This window comes from Schistocerca serialis, chromosome 5 (genome assembly GCF_023864345.2).
Source record: "Schistocerca serialis cubense isolate TAMUIC-IGC-003099 chromosome 5, iqSchSeri2.2, whole genome shotgun sequence".
NCBI lineage: Eukaryota > Metazoa > Arthropoda > Insecta > Orthoptera > Acrididae > Schistocerca > Schistocerca serialis.
The window spans coordinates 380467535-380491873 of record NC_064642.1 but is presented as its reverse complement, the minus strand read 5'-3'; the positions used below and the strand labels follow the sequence as shown (position 1 = coordinate 380491873).

The 24339-nt window shown below is 43.3% G+C and overlaps 1 protein-coding gene across 1 annotated transcript in view; it reads left to right on the top strand.

The window, feature by feature from the left end:
- The window catches only part of LOC126481954 (protein nervous wreck), a 724156-nt gene that overhangs the window by 560741 nt on the left and 139076 nt on the right, over positions 1-24339 (top strand). The window contains exon 9 of the mRNA XM_050105913.1: positions 13187-13309. Coding sequence (XP_049961870.1) covers positions 13187-13309 — 123 coding nt within the window. The remainder of the gene's footprint in view (positions 1-13186; positions 13310-24339) is intronic.

Below are 24339 nucleotides of genomic sequence, written 5' to 3'. Positions count from 1 at the left end.
CTGTCACTACTGCAATGTTGGAACGTGCGGACACTCTCATTCCAGGTGATCGATGGATCACAATCATACACCTCTCTCCATAACTGGACATGTCTGTTGGCAGTGCTGACACAATGGTTCCCCATTTACGGCACTCGAAGCTGTTTGCCCACTGGATTCCTCGTAGCCACACTGAATGAAGAGCTGTGTGCGAAACTGCTTGCGCGTTACTAGGCTGATTGAAACTTTTTTCGTCGAACATTACCACAGGCGGAAACGTGGAGTTCATCACTTCGAACCGGAAACAAAACGGCAATAAATGCAGTGCTGCCTCATCACCTCTCTTCCAAATAAAAAATTCAAATCCGCACCCACAGGCGGTAAAGTCATAGCGACGGCCTTCTGGGACGCTGAAGGGGCTATTCTGTTTGATGTTCTCCCTCTTGGTACAACGATCAACCCACAGGAAACCGAAGAAACTGTTTGGCTCTGAGCACTATGGGACTTAACATCGGAGGTCATCAGTCCCCTAGAACTTAGAACTACTTAAACCTAACTAACCTAAGGACATCACACACATCCATGCTCGAGGCAGGATTCGAACCTGCGACCGTAGCGGTTGTGCGGTTCCAGACTGAAGCGCCCAGAACCGCTCAGCTACAACGGCCGGCGCAGAAACTATTTCAGCGTGTTCGTTGCCACAAAACAGCAATTGAACTTCTCCTTCTCCATGACAATGCAAGGCCTCACGAAAATCTGCGCAGCCGAGAGGAACTCACATAACTTAATTAATCCACAGCATAGCCCGAGCTCCGCACCATCCGACTTCCATCTGTTTGGTCTAGTGAAGAAAGCACTCAGCAGGAAGGAGTACGTCGTTGATATGGAGGTTATTGATGTAGCAAGGCATTGGCTCCAACGAGCCATGCCGGCTTACGAGCCCTCACAGTAAGGTGGTCTAAGGCAGTCGTATTGAACGTAGATTATGTTGAAAAATATTGTCCGGCCGCTGTGGCCGAGCGGTTCTAGGCGCTTCAATCCGGAACCGCGCTGCTGCTAGAGTCGCAGGTTCGAATCCTGCCTCGGGCATGGATGTCTGTGATGTCCTTAGGTTAGTTAGATTCAAGTAGTTCTAAGTCTAGAGGACTGATGACCTCAGATATTAAGTCCATTAGTGCTCAAAGCCATTTGAACGATTTTTTTTTTTTTTTTGGAAAATATTGTTTTGTAGACAAAAGAGCGGGTTATAATATGATGTATTAGAATTCTGAATAAAACTAACCTGCTTTCAGAAAAAAAGTGTTGCATTACTTGTTGAATGTCGCTCGTAGTCTTTGTGGGTTTCTTTTTAAACAGCGCTCTATTATCGCACAGCACATAGGTATTTGAACGCACGGATTTCACACAATACAATAATCGCAAAATACCCATCATAACACGTTTCGCTTAAGGTCCTTTCTACTTCCCATCCTGCCTCTCTTTCGTACTTGATCCTTGGGTCCCGCTATTTATCTCAGTCTCGTACAGACCGCTATGTATTGTTAAGATTACAAAAGAATTGTTGCTCTGATCGGTATAATACCCTTACACATGGGCACGACGAAAGACAACATACTGCACGTGCCCTTTTCTTGTGTGTCATCCCCGCGTATAAATCGTCCGCAGGCTAGTCGAAAATGTTTGTGAGAAGAACGGGCAGAATTTCTCGAGTGGAACGCAACTCCGCCCATCGCGCCGACGCTAGCTCTGCCCTCGCATTTGCCTGCGGGGGTCCTCTGGCTCGGTGCTGCCTTGTGATCCGCGCCGACATACCCCCGATCTCCCTCGGGATGCAGTCCTGAGTGCCCTGGACAGCCTCCAGCCTGGAAACTCTCTGGAGGCCCTCCTGTGACAGCTGGCTACTGGCTATTGCGTAGCGTGGACTCTCCACACGAAAAATATCGCAAAAGCATTCCGCTGTTAGTGGAATAATACCTTCGAATGGTGAGGCCACTTTCTACATTACGTTTCCTATTTCTTACTATTAAGCGTCGGTAAAGAGTTATACATTGTGAAATATCTTTCTGATTTTCTCGTAAAGAAATAAAAGAAGACAGTCAACCACACATCTCAATTAACAATGAAGTTTTTTCTGATAACTCATCAAACTGCTGACTTCTTCAAGTAGAATACTAACGATCATTACTGGATCGCAATCTTCGCTAAATACTTGTCAATATGTAGCATTTTATTAAAAGAACACACTGGTAGAGATTGGTTTACATGCTTGTTATGATACAGAGTGGGTCAGTATCGTTAAAATACTGAAACATCCTGGCAGATTAAAACCGTGTGCCGCACCGAGACTCGAACTCGGGACCTTTGCCTTTCGCGGGCAAGTGCTCTACCAACTGAGCTATCCAAGCAAGACTCACGCCCCGTCCTCACAGCTTTAATTCCGCCAGTACTTCGTCTCCTACCTTCCAAACTTCACAGAAGCTCTCCCGAGTTCGAGTCTCGGTCCGGCACACAGTTTTAATCTGCCAGGAAGTTTCATATCAGCGCACACTCCGCTGTAGAGTGAAAATCTGATTCGTTAAAATACTGTTCACACACGATACGGAATTTCTATCATCTAAACAGACTTCTGACGTCTTCGTATACTCAACACTTTCTGTTCGTTCACAGGACCGCAAGTGCCGTTAACTACCCATATTACGCTTCTGGGCACATGGTTTGACATTCGAGTTTCATGTCCAAGACGAATAAACGAGCTCCAGTTTGAATTATTTAAGAAGATTAACTCTCATTAACGTTTTCAGACATTCGTACTAGGAGGCCGACACGAGGAGTCTTTTATGTCTCTGTCAAGAGCTAATAAGGAGCAAGATAGAATATGGCAACATGCTCTTTGATTCCACTCTCACGCCATGACTGTAGGTTCCAGACTGTGTACTTACCATATTTGATACAGAATCACACATGGCGTACTGAACGAAGAACCAACAACGCCAATTTCCAGGAATTTATGGTCGCTAGTACACCCCTCCTGCTGAAAACGTCAGTGTGTACGTTGACGGATCGCAACGGAACTTCTTACAACAAACCACACTGTATTCAGGACGTCACGTATCGCCGAACACCTCCACCTCTATCACAACAAAATTGCAGAAACCGCTAAACCCAGTTTCACATGGGACATGAAAGCGACGTGAACGTGAAACTCGACGAACTCTGTGATGTCACAACGTATACGGAAATACAACGAAAGAAAGATGATCGCGGAATGAACTAAATATAATACGCCCTCTGTATATTCATTCATTCCCTCCTCTGCGTAACCAAAGATAACATGTGATTGTTCCCAGTTGTGCTGGAAATGCAGAACATGCTAGGAACCTGTATGTGCCCTGCTGCATCAAGACAGAACGCAGAGATTCTATAAATGTCTACCCACCTGATGTCTGCTGAAGATATCCTTGTCCTTGTGAAGACCTAGCACTTAGGCCGCGAGCTCATTGTTCTTGAAGTTTCTGCAACAAACTACTTAGTGATTAGGCTAAGGCCTCAACACTCCGATATAATAAGTCAAATTTCAGTCGGAGCAGCTAGAGGCTTTCTAAAGCAACACACAAATCATGTAGCAAACAGTCACAAACTGATAAAATACACTTTACAAACCTACGCCTACAAAGTCACGCGTATCACAGTTCATGTTTGTAACACTTATAATCCTGATACAGTAAATGCGTTATAGAAATTACATTGTAAATTAAGTTACACACCCTCTACTCTGATACTCTCTGTATTGCCCACAGAGTCACGATTATTCAAGATCATTCTATACGCCGCGCAACTCAGATGTTAATCGTGTGTCCCTTCTGTACCAAACTGTACCCTCCCAGCTGACGCATCTAACTGCTCGTACCAGAAACCGATGGTGCACGAAGTGCTTCTTCTGAACATCGTTATTTTAATGTTACTGAAAGTTATTATAAAAATGACAAAATGACTCTGAAGCTAGTGGGTGACGGCTTACTCTCGAGAGGTTAGTTAGCAAGATAGCAATAAATGTCAAGTTTAAAAAATATTAATAAACGAAAACCAGACATTTGGCGCAATGGGTCTGCTGTGGAAGCCAGTCAGATCACTACTGAGCTGGAGTAATTTATCACGGAATTGGTGCTCACTGCACAATCTGTTCTCTGCCCCCCACTCTGATCCTTATGTCACTCATCAGCTCACGCGATCTCAACCAAACTATGAAGTGAAGCTTGGTCTATGATATTACGGCACCCAAACGTCAGAAATGTTACTCACCCCCTCCCCCTCTCCTTGTGAGATATCCAAAACTGGAATGTTCTCACAGATAACAGAAAATTTTGAAATAAGTTGAGATCAGATTTTAAAAAACGAAAACAGTAAACAAGGACTCTCAACAGCAGTTTTGTCACGCTGAGATTCTACCTGATCCCGAAAATTAATTTGTACAATTGTAGAGCTGAATGAACAGTATTAGAAACACTAATCCAATAGTTAATTCATTTACAATAAATATCAGATTGTTTTCACTTTAATTAGTTCACAGTTCCAAATATGTTTGTTACCTAGGGCAATATTTCTTCAAACCAGTTTTTAAGCACTATGTCACAATTGAAGTAAATAATTTTGTGCTCATTTCATTATGGCTGTTTTTAAAACCCAACACTATAGTTTTAAAGTGAAAAATAGCTTTCAAGGCTGTAATACGTCATCAACCAGCTCATTTACTCTACAAAAGCCTACCATTAAGATTTTATTTAACATTTGTCTGCTGGAGCTGTGCATGAGCAGTCATGTAAGCAGGTAGAAATTTAACACTAACACATGTATTTTTTATGTGCAAATTTTTTATCGACACGGAGCACTTCCTTCACACTACATAAAATAATCTCGTCGTATATATGTTCTCTTTTAATAAAACACTACACTTAAATAATTTTTAACGACTTTTCACACATTTCTTTGACCTTTTTTAACAATATTTACAGTTAAGTGCTTTTCATAGACGTGCAGAAGACGGATTCGCTCAACTCACATAGCTACTGGGGACTGGCGTAGATGTGTCAACGACGGCGATGTCTGGACATGACTCCGTTATCTGCAGTGTGACCTGGCATTACGTGATGTCATATTGCCCCAGGCAGCAGCCAGAGTGATTATTCTGCCTTCCTCCTCTCACCTCCAACGTCAGAATATGGAAGTCGTGCGTATTTACACAAAAAAATGACATAAGTTAGCAACTTTACTTAGTCAAAACGTGAAATAATTCACAATAAGTCCTAACAACACTGATTGATCGTCAGCATCTTCATTAATACACTACTGGTCATTAAAATTGCTACACCACGATGATGACGTGCTACAGACGCGAAATTTAACCGACAGGAAGAAGATGCTGTGATATGCAAATGATGAGCTTTTCAGAGCATTCACGCAAGGCTGGCTGGCGCCGGTGGCGACACCTACAACGTGCTGAAACGAGGAAAGTTTCCATCCGATTTCTCATACACAAACAGCAGTTGACCGGCGTTGCCTAGTGAAACGCTGTTGTGATTCCCGGTGTAAGGAGGAGAAAGGCGTACCATCAGGTGTCCGACTTTGATAAAAATCGGATTGTAGCCTATCGCGATTGCGGTTAATCGAGTCGCGACATTGCGGCTCACGTTGGTCAAGATCCAATGACTGTTAGCAGAATATGGAATCGGTGGGTTCAGGAGGGTAATACGGAATGCCGTGATGGATCTCAACGGCCTCGTACCACTAGCAGTCGAGATGACAGGCATCTTATCCGCATGGATGTAACGGATCGTGCAGCCACGTCTCGATCCCTGAGTCAAGAGATGGGGACGTTTGCAAGACAACAACCATCTGCACGAACAGTTCGACGACGTTTGCAGCTTACCCTTGACGCTGCATCACAGACAGGAGCGTCTGCGATGGTGTACTCAACGAAGAACCTGTGTGCACGAATTGCAAAACGTCATTTTGTCGGATGAATCCAGGTTCTCTTTACAGCATCATGGTGGTCGCATCCGTGTTTGGCGACATCACGGTGAACGCACATTGGAAGCGTGAATTCGTCATCGCCATACTGGCGTATCACCCGGCGTGATGGTATGGGGTGCCATTGGTTACACGTCTCGGTCACCTCTTGTTTACATTTACGGCACTTTGAACAGTGGACGTTACATTTCAGATGTGTTACGACCTGTGGCTCTACACTTCATTCGATCCCTGCGAAACCCTGCATTTCAGCAGGATAATGCACGACCGCATGTTGCAGGTCCCGTACGGGCCTTCCTGGATACAGAAAATGTTCGACTGCTGCCCTGGCCAGCACATTCTCCAGATCTCTCACCAATGAAAACGTCTGGTCAATGGTGGCCGAACAACTTGGTCATCACAATACGCCAGTGACTACTCTTGATGAACTGTGCTATCGTGTTGAAGTGGCATGGGCAGCTGTACCTGTACACGCTTTCCAAGCTCTGTTTGACTCAATGCCCAGGCGTATCAAGGCCGTTATTATGGCCAGAGGTGGTTGTTCTGGGTACTGATTTCTCAGGATCTATGCACCCAAACTGCGTGAAAATGTAATCACATGTCAGTTATAGTATAAAATATTTGTCCAATGAATACCCGTTTATCATGTGCATTTCTTCTTGGTGTAGCTATTTCAGTGGCCAATAGTGTGTGTAATATGACACGTTTATAAATTTAGTGTCATTTATTTGTTTAACTCCGAGGTACAATCTGAAAACGTTTGTTTAAATGTTGTTACAAATAAAACACAACGTAGCTTTGTCTAAGCTGGTCAGTGTGTCAGCGAACTGCCAGCGCTAATGGGCTACACCTCATACAAGTCAAGCGAGTTCACTGATCATCTGCACATCACGTATGCATTAAATTTGTCTTTCGCCATACCATCCCATGAGTTGCCCTACATTACGTAGCGTCACTTGACTCCTCTAGTCATATCGTACATAAAAGTACACTGCCGAAAAAAAATCGGATTGTACGACTAAACGAAAATTGGTAGGCGTATTTCTGCATCTGAAATATGATGTCTCTGATTTAGATTTTCCGTGCTTTCCGTAAATCGCTTCAGGTGAATGCCGGCATGTTTCCTTTGAAAGACAACGGCCGACTTCCTTTCCCATTCTTCCCTAATCCGATGGGATCGATGGCCTCTCTGTTTGGGCCCCTCCCCAACCTCCACCCAGTCAACCAACCATCCAGCCAACCAACCAACAAGAAACCAAAAATTTGATGCCTATTAAAATTTCGCGCCAGTTGTATAATAGTAGCGCTGATAGCGTCACTATGAGGATGCAAATCTGGTTTGCTTTAAATACACGCTGTAACAGTCGTGAGCGTTTGTTGCCTTTGACATTAGACGTGGTGAGCTGATGTTAATAACATATGCCTTTAAGGCCACAAAGACGCCATTGTCGACACTTCTCATTGTGTTTGGACGACGTCATGTAATAGGCCTACGAATAGCTGGATGTTCCTTCTGCGATACTGCAGAAGTACTCGGCAGGAATTTAGGCACTGTACATGATTAATGACAGCGATAGCAACGAGACTGTGCGGTCGCAAGAAGATGGAGCTCCAGACGGCTCCGTGGCACTACCGAGAGGGAAGACCATCATCTTCGGCACAGGAATTTGAGCAGCAGTTGACACCACAATGACACAACAAACTGTGACGAATCGGTTACTTCAAGGACAGTTCCGGGCCAAAAGCTCTGTAGCGTGTATTCCACTGACCGCAAACCACCGCCAGTTGTGATTTCATTGGGTCAAACCAGAGCTCGCTAGAGTTCTATTGTGTTTTCTGATGAAAGCTAGTTCTCAAAGCCAGCTGAGGGCCTGCAGCCAACCTTTCTGCTTGCTAGACGCACTGGACCTACACCTGGAGTTATGGTATGACAGCTGGAGCACACTCGTGTTTATCCCTCGCACCCCGATTGAAAATTTGTACGTCAGTCTGGTGATTCGATCTGTTGTGCTGCCTTTCATGAAAAGCATTCCAGGGGATGTTTTCCTGCAGGATAACGCTCTACAAAGTGTCGACGTGTTGCCTTGGCCTGCTGGTTCACCAGATCCGACTCCAGTCGAGCACGCATGGGACATTATCGGAGGACAACTCTAGCGTCATCCACAAACAGCATTAACCGTGTCCATATTGACCCAGACCATCCCACAAACTGACACCCGACACCTGTACAACACACTGCATGTACATCTGCATCCTTGTATTCAACGTTCTGACGGCTACAGCGGTTATTAATGCACCAACATTTCACCTGTCATCTTGCAAAGTGAATCACCTAAATATAGTATCTAGACAAATGTATTCCCGAAATTTCATTAGTAAACATTAATTATTTTTTGGTGTTGCGATTTTTTCTCGTCATTTTACAACATTAACATTGGTTTCAAGTTATACACAAACCTTATTATAAATATATCTAGAAGGCAATGCCCTGAATGACTTACTGACTGATTGACTTATTACCCAGCCCAAAGCACTAAGAATAAAAACTTCAAATTTGGAGAAGGTGTGGATCTTGTACTGTAGGTGTCATTTAAGAAGGGATTTTACGAAATTCCAACTCTAAGGGGGTGAATTTGGGGATGAAGGTGTTTTTTTTTTAAAAAAAAAAAAACGTTGCTATTAACGCAATTTTATTCAGTCAGATAAAATAAATATGCGTTTCAGCATTTTGGACATTTAACACTAAGGGGGTGAAATAGTGGGTGAAAGTTTTTTTAAATATATCATTGTTAGAGGACTATTAAAGCATTTTAAAACTACATCCATGAACATTTGTATTTGACTTCTCGGTTTCAAATTAAAAAAGTACTTAATAATAATAGGTTTGTTTGCAAATAAATGCTCTGCTACCAGTCACGATTTTCTTTATTTACTTTTTGCACGACACGTTTCGGGATACACATTCTCAAGTGCGTTTTTTGTGTGTATTATGTCATTTCTACTGTGTTGTCAATGTGTGAGAGTCTGCTTCATTTCGTTGACTTTTACTGCAATACATCAGAAACAGGCGATTTTAAGTTGGTTATCGATTCTTTGGTGAAGAATTGTGTTTGGAAATTGAACCCCTAAGGATTCTCGAGAATAGTTTATTATGAAAACATTTTTGAAGCTAAATCTATGAAAATTTAAGTTTGGTTTCTCAGTTAGAAATACGTGTATCACTGTTTTTAGAGATTCGGGGGATGAAAATTTTTATGGAAATATTTCACTGTACAAGCATTTTTGGTAGCTAAATCTGTGAAAATTTTTATTTGGCTTCTCTGTTAGAAATAAAACATACGCACGTCACTGTTTTTGGAAATTCAACCCCTAAGGGGTGAAATAGGGTCAGAATAATTCAATGACTCATTATCGTCCAGCTAAAACCACAAAGGATATAGACTTGAAGTTTGTAGAGGGTGTGGATCTTATTATGCAGACATCTTTTAAGAAGGGATTGTCCGAAATTCCACTTCGAAGGGGATGAAATAGGGAATGAAAAGCTTTTTGAAAGTATGCAGCTATTAAGGGAATTTTGAAACTAGAACTACGAAAACTGGTAGTTTGTTTCTCAGCCATAAATTAAAAAATACTTATTTCAGCATTTTGTGATAATAAACCACTAAGGGGGTAAAATAGAGTGTGAAAGTTCTTTCGAAAAATAAATAATTACTTAAAAACTACTAAAGGATTTTTAGGCTTATCTATGACGACGGGTAGAAATAAAACAAGATACGTATTTCAATGTTTCTGGAAATTCAAACCCAAAGGGAGTGCAATGGGGAATAAAAATTTTTAAGAAAATATTTCATTACATTAAAAAAATTAAAGCTAAATTTTAGAAAATTTGTATTTCACCCCTCCGTTAGATATAAAGAAATATTTGTTAGGGGGTGAAAGTTGCTGTGGAAATATCTGCACAAGAACGCAAAAGGCGTGGTTGAGAAAAACTTTGGACCTCAGCTATCAGAATCGCTTTTGGTCAGAAGTGAATTCGGAAAAGACCTTGCTTATATGGCCTTAATTATTGTGAAAAGCTGAGAAGGTGTTGCAGTTTGTGACCAATATAAAAATTCGATTAAATAAAAACAAAAGAAAATCTCTGCAGGCCACACAGTCTACACAAGCGAAGTAGCGGGCGCTAAGCTAGTCATAAATACTTGTGGAATGTCACATTTCAGTGTGTCTTTCAGTTTTGCACAACTTCTTACACATTGACTATACGTATTTTGCTTTGAGAGTAGCATTTTGTCTTACTAATTAAAAAACTGTAATTCATGGCTATTTTCAGAGAAAACTTTGGTCTGTATCTCAAATAGTTTCTGACAATACGCTTTAACAAGATTATAAAATGAAAACTGAGTTGCTAGTATAATATGTTGTCGCTTTCACTCCACACTTAGAGGTTCATTTTTTTCAGTATTCTTGCTTGTCATCTACAATCATTTTCCCAAACCTATTACGTACTGTTTGTTTATCTTTATTTCAAAAAGCATGGGCCCATGTTTGTGAATCATGTGTGTCTGTGTGCACACATAAATCAAACTGACAAAATATTCCTCCTCGCTGTCTCATTGTCCCAGTTGCAATAAATATTCTCGTATGAAAATTGTGGTACATCTCATGAAGCTAAGTTAGCCGGGTTAATCAGCTGTGTCACATAAAGGTGACATTTGTATTGGCATGACGTTCCTATATGTTCACTGCATATTGGGGGCTTTTTGTCAATATTTTTACGTACCATTTCTTGTCTCATTTTTGTGGCCTTCGCATTGCTAACTCCGTATCTCGTTTTTACCAAGTGTATATGTCTGTTCCCTAACATTTCCTTACTCATTAGCGGATACCACATCGCGTTATATATTCTAACACCTCAGTCTCCGTTAATTAATTGTCAGACTTATCCGTAGCCAGAAATAACCTCCACAAACGCAAATTTCTTTGGCCGCCTTACCTGTCGCCTTTTATATCTTCCTAGTACATTATAATCCTCATTGACAGCCCGACACCTTGCCTATAAACTTCAACGTAAATCATGTTCGCAGAAATATACGTCATCTAATAAATTCTCACTATAAACATGAACCATGGACCTTGCCGTTGGTGGGGAGGCTTGCGTGCCTCAACGATACAAATAGCCGTACCGTAGGTGCAACCACAACGGAGGGGTATCTGTTGAGAGGTCAGACAAACGTGTGGTTCGTGAAGAGGGGCAGCAGCCTTGGGGCAACAGTCTGGATTATTGACTCATCTGGCCTTGTAACATTAACCAAAATGGCCTTGCTGTTCTGGTACTGCGAACGGCTGAAAGCAAGGGGAGACTACAGCCGTAATTTTTCCCGAGGGCATGTAGCTTTACTGTATGATTAACTAGAAGAAGGGATCGGTTGGCAGGACATGTTCTGAGACATCGATGGATCACCAATTTAGTATTGGAGGGCGGTGTGGAGGGTAAAAATCGTAGAGGGAGACCAAGAGGTGAATACACTAAACAGATTCAGAAGGATGTAGGTTGCAGTAGGTACAGGGACATGAAGAAGCTTGCACAGGATAGAGTAGCATGGAGAGCTGCATCAAACTAGTCTCAGGACTGAAGACCACAACAACAACAACATAACAGCAAACTATTGATTACACTTACAACAAGCTTCACCTTATTACTACCACGAGGCGCTGTACTAGCTGTACCAGCTTCTGTTCAACGCATGTAAATCACAATTATTTTATAGCTTTGTCATTTAGTCGTAAAAAGCAGCAGTGTAGAAAGCAGCTGATAAACTGAAGTCCGTACGTATCCTAAGAAAGGGTAATTTCCTCTTGAAAGAGCTTGCTTAGGATACGCTCGTTCTACCAAATACTGGGTGATTCATTATTCTAGATCCACATCCAAGTTGGACTATCTACTCTGTAATGATGTAATGATATTTGTTGACCTCATGGCTCCATGTAGTTTCCATCGGTTTGCCAATTATACAGTCCTTTAATATGAGCGCCGGGTTTGGTAAATCAAATCATGAACTGCATTTTTCCAAAACACATGCACATGTTCATCGCAATTTCCAGCTTCTGTATGGATAGTGATGTCTGGAATATGGCCTTCCCTACTGCGCTGGCATGCAAGTAATCTGTCCGTGACGTTCGCTACGACTCCCTGAGGATACTCTACACGCATTTCGCTAACAACACGCCAAATTACCATTTCCTACTCGCGGATTTATCTCGGGGTTTATCGAAGTACACCAATGATTTAAGATAACCCCAAAGGAAAATATCTCGAGGGGCTAATTCACATGAGCTCGTTGGCCGTTGTTGGTCACCATTACGTGAGGCGAACTGAAGCAACAAAATTGCTTCGCGGAAAAACAGGTGGCCCCGTCCTGCTCAAACCAAAACTTTTGGACTTCCATTCCATTGCAAAGAAACGAGGAGGAAACCTCTTATCATCGGGGTCAATTTTCTTAAAAAAAGGGGAAAGGGGCACGATGATTGCGCCCGCCCAAAAACCACAACAAACTGTCACTCGTTTTGCGAGAATTTCCCTCACTCGAACCATCCGAGGATTTTCTGACGCAATTCTGTTTATCCAAAAATCCATTTGAGTGGAAGAAAGCCTCGTGAATAAAGATAATTTTCCTCACAAAACCATCGTCTTCTTAGAAGCTAGTCAACAAAATGTCACCTTTCCTCACGATTGGCTTCTTTCAGGTGATGCGTTAAAGATGGTAATGGAAATCATACTGGAGAATCAGCCGTAATTAAGAATATCCTTTGTTCAATTCCTGGTAACGGCGAAGTACCGTCTTCACTGGACTAGCAGCCACACTGTCATGAACCACCGATGAAGGCGCCCGGAACACTTGCTGTTCATTGTTGAACCCATTTCATTGGACTTTGTAGTAATTCTTTCAATTCTTGATTCATTGATTTCTTCATTTAAGTGGAAAAGTCTCAGTTTTTGGATAACTCTCCCTCTTCTCATAAAATGTTTCCATTCCTACCACACGCTGCTCAGCAGTAGATTGCCCCGTGATTAGACACAAAATCTGAGTAATTCATGTTGCAGCACCAATCGCAATTTTTATTGAAACTTAAGTGGTATGCGTCAGTGTGATCAATGTTGAATGAATGTTTCCTTGTGTTACAGTCGATGGAGAACCGCGTGTTTGAGAAGGTGGCCGACTACTTGTCGCTGATTGGCCGCACGGAGCTGCTGACCTGCAGCGCCACGCAGACTTCCTTCACCCGCATCCGGGACCAAGCGCAACAGGTGGGTCCGTACCTCAGTCTGGTAGACTAATGCTACACCATACCTCTAGCAGAGAATCTCCACGGATCGCCATTTCTCTCTACATACTGGGTGTCTCAAACCTTGTGGGTCAAACTGAAACACGTGATAGTTGGTCCACAATCGATTATATTGAGATAGGGAACAGATGGTCGGAAATGCATATTTATTGTATTACAGACATACACAGCATACACTGCATAATATCAACGAAGCTCATAGTAATTGTTCACACTGACGACCGCCAGTCTCAATGCATTCATGGCAACGACGTATGAAGTTCTTCCACACTACCGCAATGATCCCAGGTGTCTATTGCAAACAGGAGACAGACCCTAGCGAATAGGTCTTCAACCGTTTCTACAGGGGTTTCATACACCAACGTCTTGGCGTGACCCCAGAAGAGTAAGTCGAGAGGTGGTGAGATCCTGTGATATTGCTGACCATGGGACAGGACCTCAAAATCCAACGAGGAGGGTACATGTTGCTCAGGTGTTCACGGACATTAACATCGAAGTGGGGTGGAGCACCGTCGCTTTGAAACCACATTCTTTCACGGACAGGAAAGAGTACAGTCTCCAAGAACTGTGGTATCACATATCGCAGGAGCATCATGTAACGTGGATCGGTCAAACGGTGTACAGTATGTCTGTTTGGTGGTCAGGGGTGTGCACTGTTTATCATCCACTGCCTGGTCCAGCATACAATAGACAACCAGATCTGTGCGATAGTGCGGCAGAACTACATGCGACGTTGCAATATGTACAAGCACTGAGACTGGCGGCCGCCGCTTTAAATAATTACCATCAGCTACGTTGTTGATATCTGGTGTACGCTCTGTATGTCCATAACACAATAAATATGCATTTTCAATAATTAGTTCCCTCAATCAATATAATCCGTTGTAGACCCACCGTTTCAGTTTGACCCAAAAGGTTTATGACACCGTTTAGACGTCTTCCGTGTTTGAACGCAATGAAAAACATAATCCTTAAATTTCTGTGCTGAAACTTCACTCGTTGGTTTTCCATTCTTGTGACTATAGTCCCACGTAAGTAACACGTCAGACTGTCAAATAGAGGAATTATTTAAGTAAAAATGCGATGTAAGCCATTTGTACTGAATTAAAACCTCTGGTTGTAGTCCTAAAACATTAACATTTGTTATCTTTGGAAAACAACTGGCTTTATCTGTAGATACAATAGTTTAAAATCTTTGATCTCACAATATTTCACACCCACACATATTTGTCTTCAACTGACGATGGCGTAAAAGTCGAAAACCCATTTGTAACATAATAAACATTGTGAAAAGGAAAAATCACTGCTCACCATATAGAGGAAACGCTGAGTCGCAGACAGGCAGAACAAGAATATTGCTACACTTTTTAACTTTGGGCCAGAAGCAGCAGTCATGTGTGTGTGAGTTATGCTCGTGTGTATGTTGGTGTGCTTTCTACTTCAGAACAAGGCCTTTTGGCCGAAAGCTAAAGTGCACTGGTTCTGTTGTGCCTGTCTGCGACTCGACGACCCCTCTATGTGGTGAGTAGCAACCTACCGCATTCCGAATATTATTGTTATTCCATATCGGGCTTCCCGTTGTTTGGTAATAATTATTGTAGAATAGAACATCAGTGTCTTGGGCTCTTCCATTCATGATGGGTATTTGATTATTTGTCAGACTTTCATATTCATCGTTCACTTTTGAGGCCACAAAATGTTTTTGCACTTGATAAAATGTAATCTGCTAGCTTGTTCTTCTGCTATACAGCAAAACACCCCCTGGTTTCATGGTGTCGCCTAAACATAATTTCCCCCTGTTACGGAGTACGCGTTCTTGCTTCATGCACACGTCGAAAGGGAGATGGATACTTCACTCCTTTCATTTTGACTGTTTTACGAATACTCACTCCATTCTGAACAAGTTTCATGTGTTCATTCATTGAATCTTTATAAAATGAGCCCATATTCTGAAGTCCTTTCACGATGATGCACCATTTCCCATTTCTCACAACTAAAAAAAAATACATCGAAAGTCACAATCTGGCATAGTGTAAATGTATTTCAACTCAGTTTTTAGTCTTGTGCGGTAGACTGGAACGTTTTCCGGTGCTCCATTGATTCATGTTTCAGTGTGCCCCCTGTGCTTGGATGTTCCAAACTATGTTGTAACACAACAGCTATTCGAGAAAAATGTCTGTACTTACGCTAATGTCGTTCTGAAATATACACTGAAGAGCCAAAGAAACTGGTACATTTGCCTAATATAGCGTAGGGCCACCGCGAGCACGCAGAAGTGCCGCAACACGACGTAGCATGGACTCGACTAATGTCTGAAGTCGTGCTGGAGCGAATTGACACCATGAACACTGGAGGGCTGTCCATAAATCCGTAAGAGTACGAGGCGGTGGAGATCTCTTCTGAACAGCTCGTTGCAAGGCATCCCACATATGCTCAATAATGTTCATGTCTGGGGAGTTTAGTGGCAAGCGGGAGTGTTTAAACTCAGAAGAGTGTTCCTGGAGCTACTCTGCAGCAATTCTGGACATGTGGGGTGGCGCATTGTCCTGCTTAAATTGCGCAAGTCCGTCGGAATGCACAATGGATATGAATGGATGCAGGTGATCAGACTGGATGCTTACGTACGTGTCACTTGTCAGAGTCGTATCTAGACGTATCACGGGTCTCATATCACTCCACTACACACGCCCCACACGATTATAGAGCCTCCACCAGCTTGAACAGCCCCCTGCTGACATGCAGGGTCCATGGATTCATGAGGTTGTCTCCAAACCTGTAGACGTCCATCCGCTCGATACAATTTGAAACATACCGAGCGAGGTGGCGCAGTGGTTAGCACACTGGACTCGCATTCGGGAGGACGACTGTTCAATCCCGTCTCCAGCCATCCTGATTTAGGTTTTCCGTGATTTCCCTAAATCGTTTCAGGCAAATGCCAGGATGGTTCCTTTGAAAGGGCACGGCCGATTTCCTTCCCAATCCTTCCCTAACCCGAGCTTGCGCTCCGTCTCTAATGACCTCGTTGTCGACGGGACGTTAAACATTAACCACCACCACCACCACAATTTGAAACCAGATTCGTCCGACCAGGTAACAGGTTTCCAGTCATCAACAGTCCAATATCGGTGTTGACGGGTCCAGGCGAATCATAAAGCTTTGTGTCGTACCGATATCAAGGGTATACGAGTAGACCTTACGCTCCGAAAGTCTACATCGATTATGGTTCATTCAATGATTCGCACACTGAAATGTGCAGAAATTTGCGGACGGGTCCCACTTCTGTCACGTTGAACGATTGTCTTCAGTCGTCATTGGTCCCGTTCTTGCATGATCTTTTTCCGGCCGCAGCGATGTCGTAGATTTGATGTTTTATCGGATTCCTGATATTCACAGTACACTCGTGAAATGGTCGCACGGAAAGATCCGCACTTCATCGCTACCTGCCGGCCGCGGTGGTCTCGCGGTTCTAGGCGCGCAGTCCGGAACCGCGGGACTGCTACGGTTGCAGGTTCGAATCCTGCCTCGGGCATGGGTGTGTGTGATGTCCTTAGGTTAGTTAGGTTTAAATAGTTCTAAGTTCTAGGGGACTTATGACCTAAGATGTTGAGTCCCATAGTGCTCAGAGCCATTTGAACCATTTCATCGCTACCTAGGAGATGCTGTGTCCCATTGCTCGTGCGCCGACTATAACACCACGTTCAAACTCACTTAAGTCTTGATAACCTGCCATTGTAGCAGCATTAACGAATCTAACAACTGCGCCAGACACTTGTTGTCTTTCATAGGTGTTGCCAACTCCAGCGCCGTGACCTGCCTGTTTACATATCTCTGTATTTAAACACGCATACCTATACTAGTTTCTATGATGCTTGATTCTAGATTCTCCATGTTGACTTCCCATCTGCACTGAGAAAAAGGTCAAATTCTACAGAATTCCTCACGTATGAGTAAGACAAAGTATAGCCTTGCTGAAAGAATATGGGTTTACGAGAGACCACAGAAAACGTAAGATGTACACGGAAAATCAGTCGACTACACGGCGATCTCCCTTGTTTGTTGCTCCTTTATATTGATTAATATAAACGTTCCATAACCTTGGAGATTTGCTCCTCACTTTGCACCTGCGGAACTAGATGTGTAAAATTAAAAAAATCTGCGGCAAGCATTCTGCTTGGCCCGTACGACCATTTCACGAGCGTGCCGTGAATATCAGGAACCCGGTAAAACACCAAACCTCCGACATCGCTGCGGCCGGAAAAAGACCGTGCAAAAACGGGACCAACGACGACTGGAGATAATCGTTCAAAGTGAGAGAAATGCAACCCTTCTCCGCCCCCTCGTACTCCTACGTATTTACGGATCGTCGGCTCGTCGTCGGCTGATACTCGTATCCGAGTTTTCATTTCTCTCCTGAGATTTCCTTTGTCACGGTTCAGGCGTGGAAGTGTAGTTGATGGCTTAGCAATCCAATCCTAGCGTGGAACAGGCGGCCACAGACATTACAGCTGATGGAAGGTGGAGGACGTGGCTGAGCCTGGAGGAGTTTACGTCTCTGGCGTTTGTCATTCTCCATTCTTCGACGTTCCAGCTCAAAGTTTTGAAGAGCATTTGAGGTAACTGAGCGCCAGCGACTTCGGTCTTCTGCTATTGTGGACCAGTTACTCGGATCGATGTTCAAGTTTTTCAGATTTTTCTTGTACTGATCCTTATAACGATTGAGAGGGGCACCTCGTGGCCTTTTACCTGTGCTCACTTCGCTGTACAGCATTTGGCGTGGAAGTCTGTCATTTTTCATCCGCTGGACATGTCCGACCCATCTGAGTTGATGCCCAATGATAAGAGCTTCCATGCTATGCATTTTTGCTCTCTCTAGAACAGCCGTGTTGGATATGAAGTCATCCCATTTTAGGTTCATGATATATCTTAGCTTCTGTTGGTTGAAGCGTTCTAGTTTCTTCAGATCGCAGCGATACAACGTCCAGGTTTCGCAACCATATAGCAGGGTGGAAATGACTACAGCTTTGTACACCATCAGTTTGGTGTACAGTGTTAGGTCTTTATTCAGGAAGACACGCTTTGTAAGACGACCAAATGCTACATGTGCAGCACGTATTCTATTCTCCACTTCTTTTCCAGATGAGCAGTTGGATGACAGTATGCTTCCCAGGTAGAGGAAATGGTCCACTTGTTCCAGGAGTGTATCATAGATGGATATGCTGAAGTCAGGAACGGAGGAGCCAGGAGTTGGCTGCGCCATCACCTTTGTCTTTGAAATATTGATGGAGAGACCAAATCGTTCGTACGCCCTGCTGAAGGAATCAACTGACAGCTGCAACTCTGCAGGTGAATGAGCTGGAGAGGCATTGTCATCAGCATACTGCAGCTCTGTCACACGAGTGGTACTGGTGAACCTTTTTGAATGGAGTCTGGACTGGTTGAATAATCCTCCATCAAACCTGTACTTTAGTTCTATTCCTGCATTGTTTACGGTTGTCTCGTAAAGCATAGCTGCCAGATACAATGCAAATAATGTAGGTGCAAGAACGCATCCTTGTTTAAGCCCACTTGTTATTGGGAATTCACCAGTCATTTCATTCTGGCAGAGGACCTGTCCAGTCATGTCAACGTGGAGAGCTTCAATCAGGTCAACAAAATGTTCAGGGCAGCCGAAGCGTTTTAAGACCATCCACATGGCTTCTCTGGGAACTGTATCAAAGGCCTTTTCTAGATCGTAGAAAACAAGTAGTAAAGGCTTTTGCTGTTCTCTGCACTTCTCCTGTAGTTGTCGTGCACAGAAGATCATGTCAATTGTCCCTCTTGAAGGTCGAAACCCGTATTGAGACTCAGGTAGTATAGTCTCTGAAAGTGTCTGGAGGCGATTTAAAAGGATTCTTGCAAAAATTTTTCCAGTGACAGAGAGTAGAGATATTCCCCGGTAGTTACCACAGACGCTTTTGTCGCCCTTTTTGAAGATGGTGACAATTGTGGAGTTCTTCAAGTCAGCTGGTACCTTGCGGGTTTCCCACATTAATATAATAAGTGAGAAGAGTCTAGTTTTTAGAGGCAAGCCGCCACCCTCAATAAGCTCCATCGGGATGCTGTCAGGTCCAGGAGCCTTCCCAGGTTTCACACTCTTGAGTGCCTTGCAAAATTCTTGAAAAGTTGGAGGATCAGCCAGACAGGGTTTTGGAGGGTGCTGTGGGACATTTTTGAGAAAATCTCCAGCGGCAGTAGAAGGGCTGTTTAACAGTGAGCTGAAGTGCTCTTTCCAACGATTTAAGATGTCCTGACTTTCAGTAAGAATGGTGGAGTTGTCAGCAGCTTTAAGTGCTCCTGATGATGAGCGGATAGGTCCATACAGCTCTTTAATACCAGCATAAAAGCCACGCAGGTTCCTTGCATCAGAAAGATTTTGGAGTTCTGTGGCTTTCTGTTGCCACCATTTGTTCTTGATTACTCGTATTTCACTTTGACATTTCTGCTTGAGTTCTAGAAAGTGTGCTTTCTTTTCTGGGCAGGATGGATCTTGAGCAAGGGATAGGTAAGCATCCCGCTTTGCATTGATGATGGCTTGGATTTCTCCGTGGTTGTCATCAAACCAGTCACTTCTTTTCCGTGCACTACAACCAACAACATTCTCAGCAGTTTCTTTGATGATGTTCTTTAATGTGGTCCATTCTTGTTCGACGTCATCTGTGGTTGCTGGAGCTTTGTTAAGTTGTTCGGACAGTATGTCTTGGAAGTGTGAGCGAACATTTTTGTTGTTCAGGTTGCTTATGTTGAATTTTCTGCGTTGTGGGTTTGAAAAGTGGGATCGTGGCTTGCGATACTTTGGTACTCTCAAACGGCTGACTAAAAGTCTATGGTCCGTCCAGCACTCATCGATGTTTAGTGCTGCTTTTGTGATGAGAATGTCTTTCTTGTCACGCTGTCGCGTAATAACGTAGTCTATAAGATGCCAATGTTTGGAGCGTGGGTGCATCCATGTGGTCTTATAGCGGTTACGCAAACGGAATTGGGTATTGGAGATGAAAAGCTCGTGCTCAGCACACAGACCAAGAAGTAGCAACCCATTTGCATTGCAGTTTCCCACCCCTTGTTTACCCATGACATCTCTCCAAAAACGGTTGTCCCTTCCCACTCTGGCATTGAAATCACCAAGTAAAATTAATTTATCTTGAATGGGTATTTTAGAGAGAGTACTGTTCAGTTGGTGGTAGAACTGATTCTTTGTGTCTTCATCACTGTCTAAAGTAGGAGCATATGCAGAGACGAAGGTGATGAATCTGTCTGAACCAATGGGTACTCTAAGAGTCATCAGTCTTTCATTAATTGAGACAGGTGTAAGTCGAAGATCTTTCACTATTTTCGTTTTTACGGCAAATCCTGCACCATGGATGCGTGGTTCTCCTGCATCCTTACCCTTCCAGAAGATTACCCTGAACGTACCTCACTAATGTGTCCCTCACCTGAGAGTCTTGTCTCACTCAAGGCAGCTATGTCTGTATCTAGCCGGGCTAGTTCTTGGGTGATAAGAGCAGTTCTTCTCTCTGGTCTGTAATTGTTCACGTCCAGGAGGGTCCTGACATTCCATGTCCCTATTGTCATAATCATTTCATTCTTCTTTTGTTTACGTCCGCAGTATAAGGAGTGACCTACTGGGTGCGGATTCCCAGCCCGGTTCAAGTGTGACTTCCGATGTTTAGCCCACATTTTCTAGGGCCTTCCCCATTCAGGGTGGGCAGCGGTCATCCTAAATAGGCCTGCCCAGTCGCAGGTGCAGGACCGGATTCCCGAGTAGTCACACGGGTTCTCAGGAAGGCGACCATCACACACCTGCCGCCAGTGTGCAGGTCCAGACTAGTAGCTTCCAGCCTCACTCGGAGCCTGCTACCATCGTCCTTATCCCATCGCCATTGGTCTTTAGAGAAAATGACAGGAGAAATTGCCATTTGCGTGAATTTGTTTAAGGTGGATTACAGCTTGCGAGGAAGTGACCCACACACTATGATTCTGGAACAATTCATCACGGCACATATGTATGTGACATGTGACTTCCGGTACCAGAACTGCAACGAACTGCCGCGAGCTCAATGATGGCTGAGCGGCGCCTTTACAGCCAGTTCGTCTGGCATGACCTCTTCCGCCTCCACGATCTTTGAGAACCTGGGATATAAGATTCTTCTTCCGCTCGCTTCGCCGTTGGGTCGGAGGGTAGATAATAGATACTAGAGAGGAAAGTGAAAGACACCCTTGGGCCTCGGAAACCTAATACCGTTGGGGTCGAAGAAACCAAGAGTTGGCCGAAGGGGGCCGGATAGGAAAGGAAACAGGAGAAGCCTGACACAAGTAAGTGGAAGTAATGCCAGGCTTAGCTAAGGGCCCGTGTGGATGCCACCCACATACTCCCAAGACGGGAGCCCCCTGAGGACGTATTTACGGATAGCCCTGCAGGATTCATGGTGTCAATTCCCTCCAGCTCTACTTCAGACATTAGTCGAGTCCATGCCATGTCGTGCTGCGGCACTTCTGCGTGCTCACGAGGGCCCTACATGATATTATGCAGGTGTACCAGTTCCTTTGGGTCTTCAGTGTATTAGCAGATTGTATGGGTAAAAATGTTCGTTGCCTACCCCCGTTCCCGCGATCTCAAGACTCTCTAAAAGCAATTCATACTTTGTTTTAATTGCATCCATTTTTAATCAGTAATAAATCGTGTTTGCATAAAACCTTTGAATGTTATTTGTCAGCTGTAACAGCAGTATTCAGTAGTGTAATCGCATTATTATAAAAAAGATGCACTTCGAAAGATCACACTCACATCATCAGACAAAACTCATACAAAAGTACCGACTCTTGTATTAGTTTTCCCAGAAGATGGAAGCGTTACCTCCTGAAACGCCTATTGTGCTATAATAATTTTGTAATCTTTATTACTGAACATTGTGGGTGAAGTTGACAAATAAAAAGATTCACGAGTAGCGACAGATACACCAAAATCCGACAGTGATCCAAGAAGGTATTTTCCAGTCACATCGAACCAAAATATCTAAATATGGTAAAGTTCCAATAATAGGCCAAACAAGCTCAGTCATTTTTCAAAAAAGTGTAGGAACCACGTACACTGTTCTAACAAACATGTCGAGTCTATGAAACGTCTTAGTAGACTACTTTTTTGGCTTACTACTTTGTGTTATGTTTACATCTGGTGCAGCTTGAAAACTGTTTGTACTTAGGTTTGAAAATGGTTTCCACAGAACGAAATTTACTGCCTGGTATGAAAAACACTGTGTGCAGTAACTGAAATTAATATGAAAAAAGCAAGAGATTAATGCTTTATCGGAACTTCGAAATCTGGTAATCGTTGTTGATTTATTCTGATTTATTTGTTTGTGTTAGCCCACTGCTTATTCAGAACATGACAGAGAGGCAACGAAATGTTCAGTAATATTTATGAGATGTGTTAAAGCAGTGACTAGTGGCAGGTCAATGTTCGTTAAAATATAAATATTACAAGCATGTCTTTGTATTGAAGAAAAGTTCGATTTATTTTCGTATATGATGTGAAGCAGCGAAACGTCTCGTGAAGAGATGGTGGTCTCGTGGGGCACGAGGTAGACTGACATTAAAAATGATTAGTGATGTGCAAATTAAGAGCCGGTGCGATCCTCGGAGCCCCGACGCCATAGAGTCTGGCGGCCAAAAATAACTGATGCTGGCGATGCAGAAGGGCGAAGGAGATTCCGCAACGGCTACGGACTAATCCTATTAGGGCGGATCCGGCCTTATCGCCGTCAGACAGTCGCTCGGTCGTGACCTGCGGGGCTTCCCAGGAAGATGACTCCGAAGGACGGAGCGTATCACACCTAGATACGGAGCTATGGTACTCTCAAGTACCGCACATTCTTCTAAGTAAAAAATTCTCTTGACCTCTCATTTTCTTCACCCATCCTGGTAGTAGAACACGTATTTCCGAAAATACCCAAGGGTTTCCTATGTCTCGAACTTGCGGCGTAAACTTTCATCACCTGTTATAAATGGTTCGTTACCTAGGCTTTTTTTTAATATGGGTCACCATGAATTCTCCTCTCGTGGCAACCTCTTCATCTCAAAGCAGCACTTGCACTCATTGTCTTGGAAATATCCTACCTGCAGTTTTTACCCTCTACTCCCCCCTCTAGAAACACGTAAGCTATCCCCTGATGTTGTAACTCGCCCTGCCACACTGTCCCCTCTTCAAATCAGCGTTATCCACTGTTGGTTTCTTCATCGATTCTACGGAGAACGTCCTCATTTTTTATCAGGTGGCAACACTGCGCCGACGCGGACTCTTCGAGTATTTGCTGCACCAAATAATTATAAAAAGCGTTGTTATTAAGCTACTTTTAAACGTTTACAGGTGTTATAAATATAATATAAGTGTTGTTAAATTAGTGTAAGTGTTAGTGAAGTATAAAATAAGATTAAACGGTGTAAGAAGCGTATTTTTCTTCTCGCGCCTGTATCACGAATCCTAGGCCTAATTTCACGCGCGCGAATCGTAAGTAAGCAGTGAATTAAACTTATAGGTAAACGTTTCCAGTTGGTATAAATATAATATAAGTGTTGTTACATTAGTGGAAGTGTTAGTGAAGTGTTAAAGAAGATTAAACGGGGTAAGAAGTTTATTTTCCTTCTCGCCCCTATAGCACGGATTTTAGGCTTAATTTCACGCGCGCGTATCGTAAGTAAACAGTGACCTAAACTTACATGTAATCACCAGTTCTTTTATTCAGTACTCTTTCAATTTATTTATATCTGTCCTGAATAGTTTCTAGGGTCCTTTGTTTATGTTTTAGTCAGTACTTAAATCAGTTTATACGATTTCTGTTTTTACCATGAGTGAGAAGTGTGTGACACGCCGTAGGATCGTTAGTTCCGGGGTATGGTGTGATGGGTGCCGTAGTTTCTTTCATTGGGGCGAATGTAGTGGCGTGGGAAATGGGGACATAA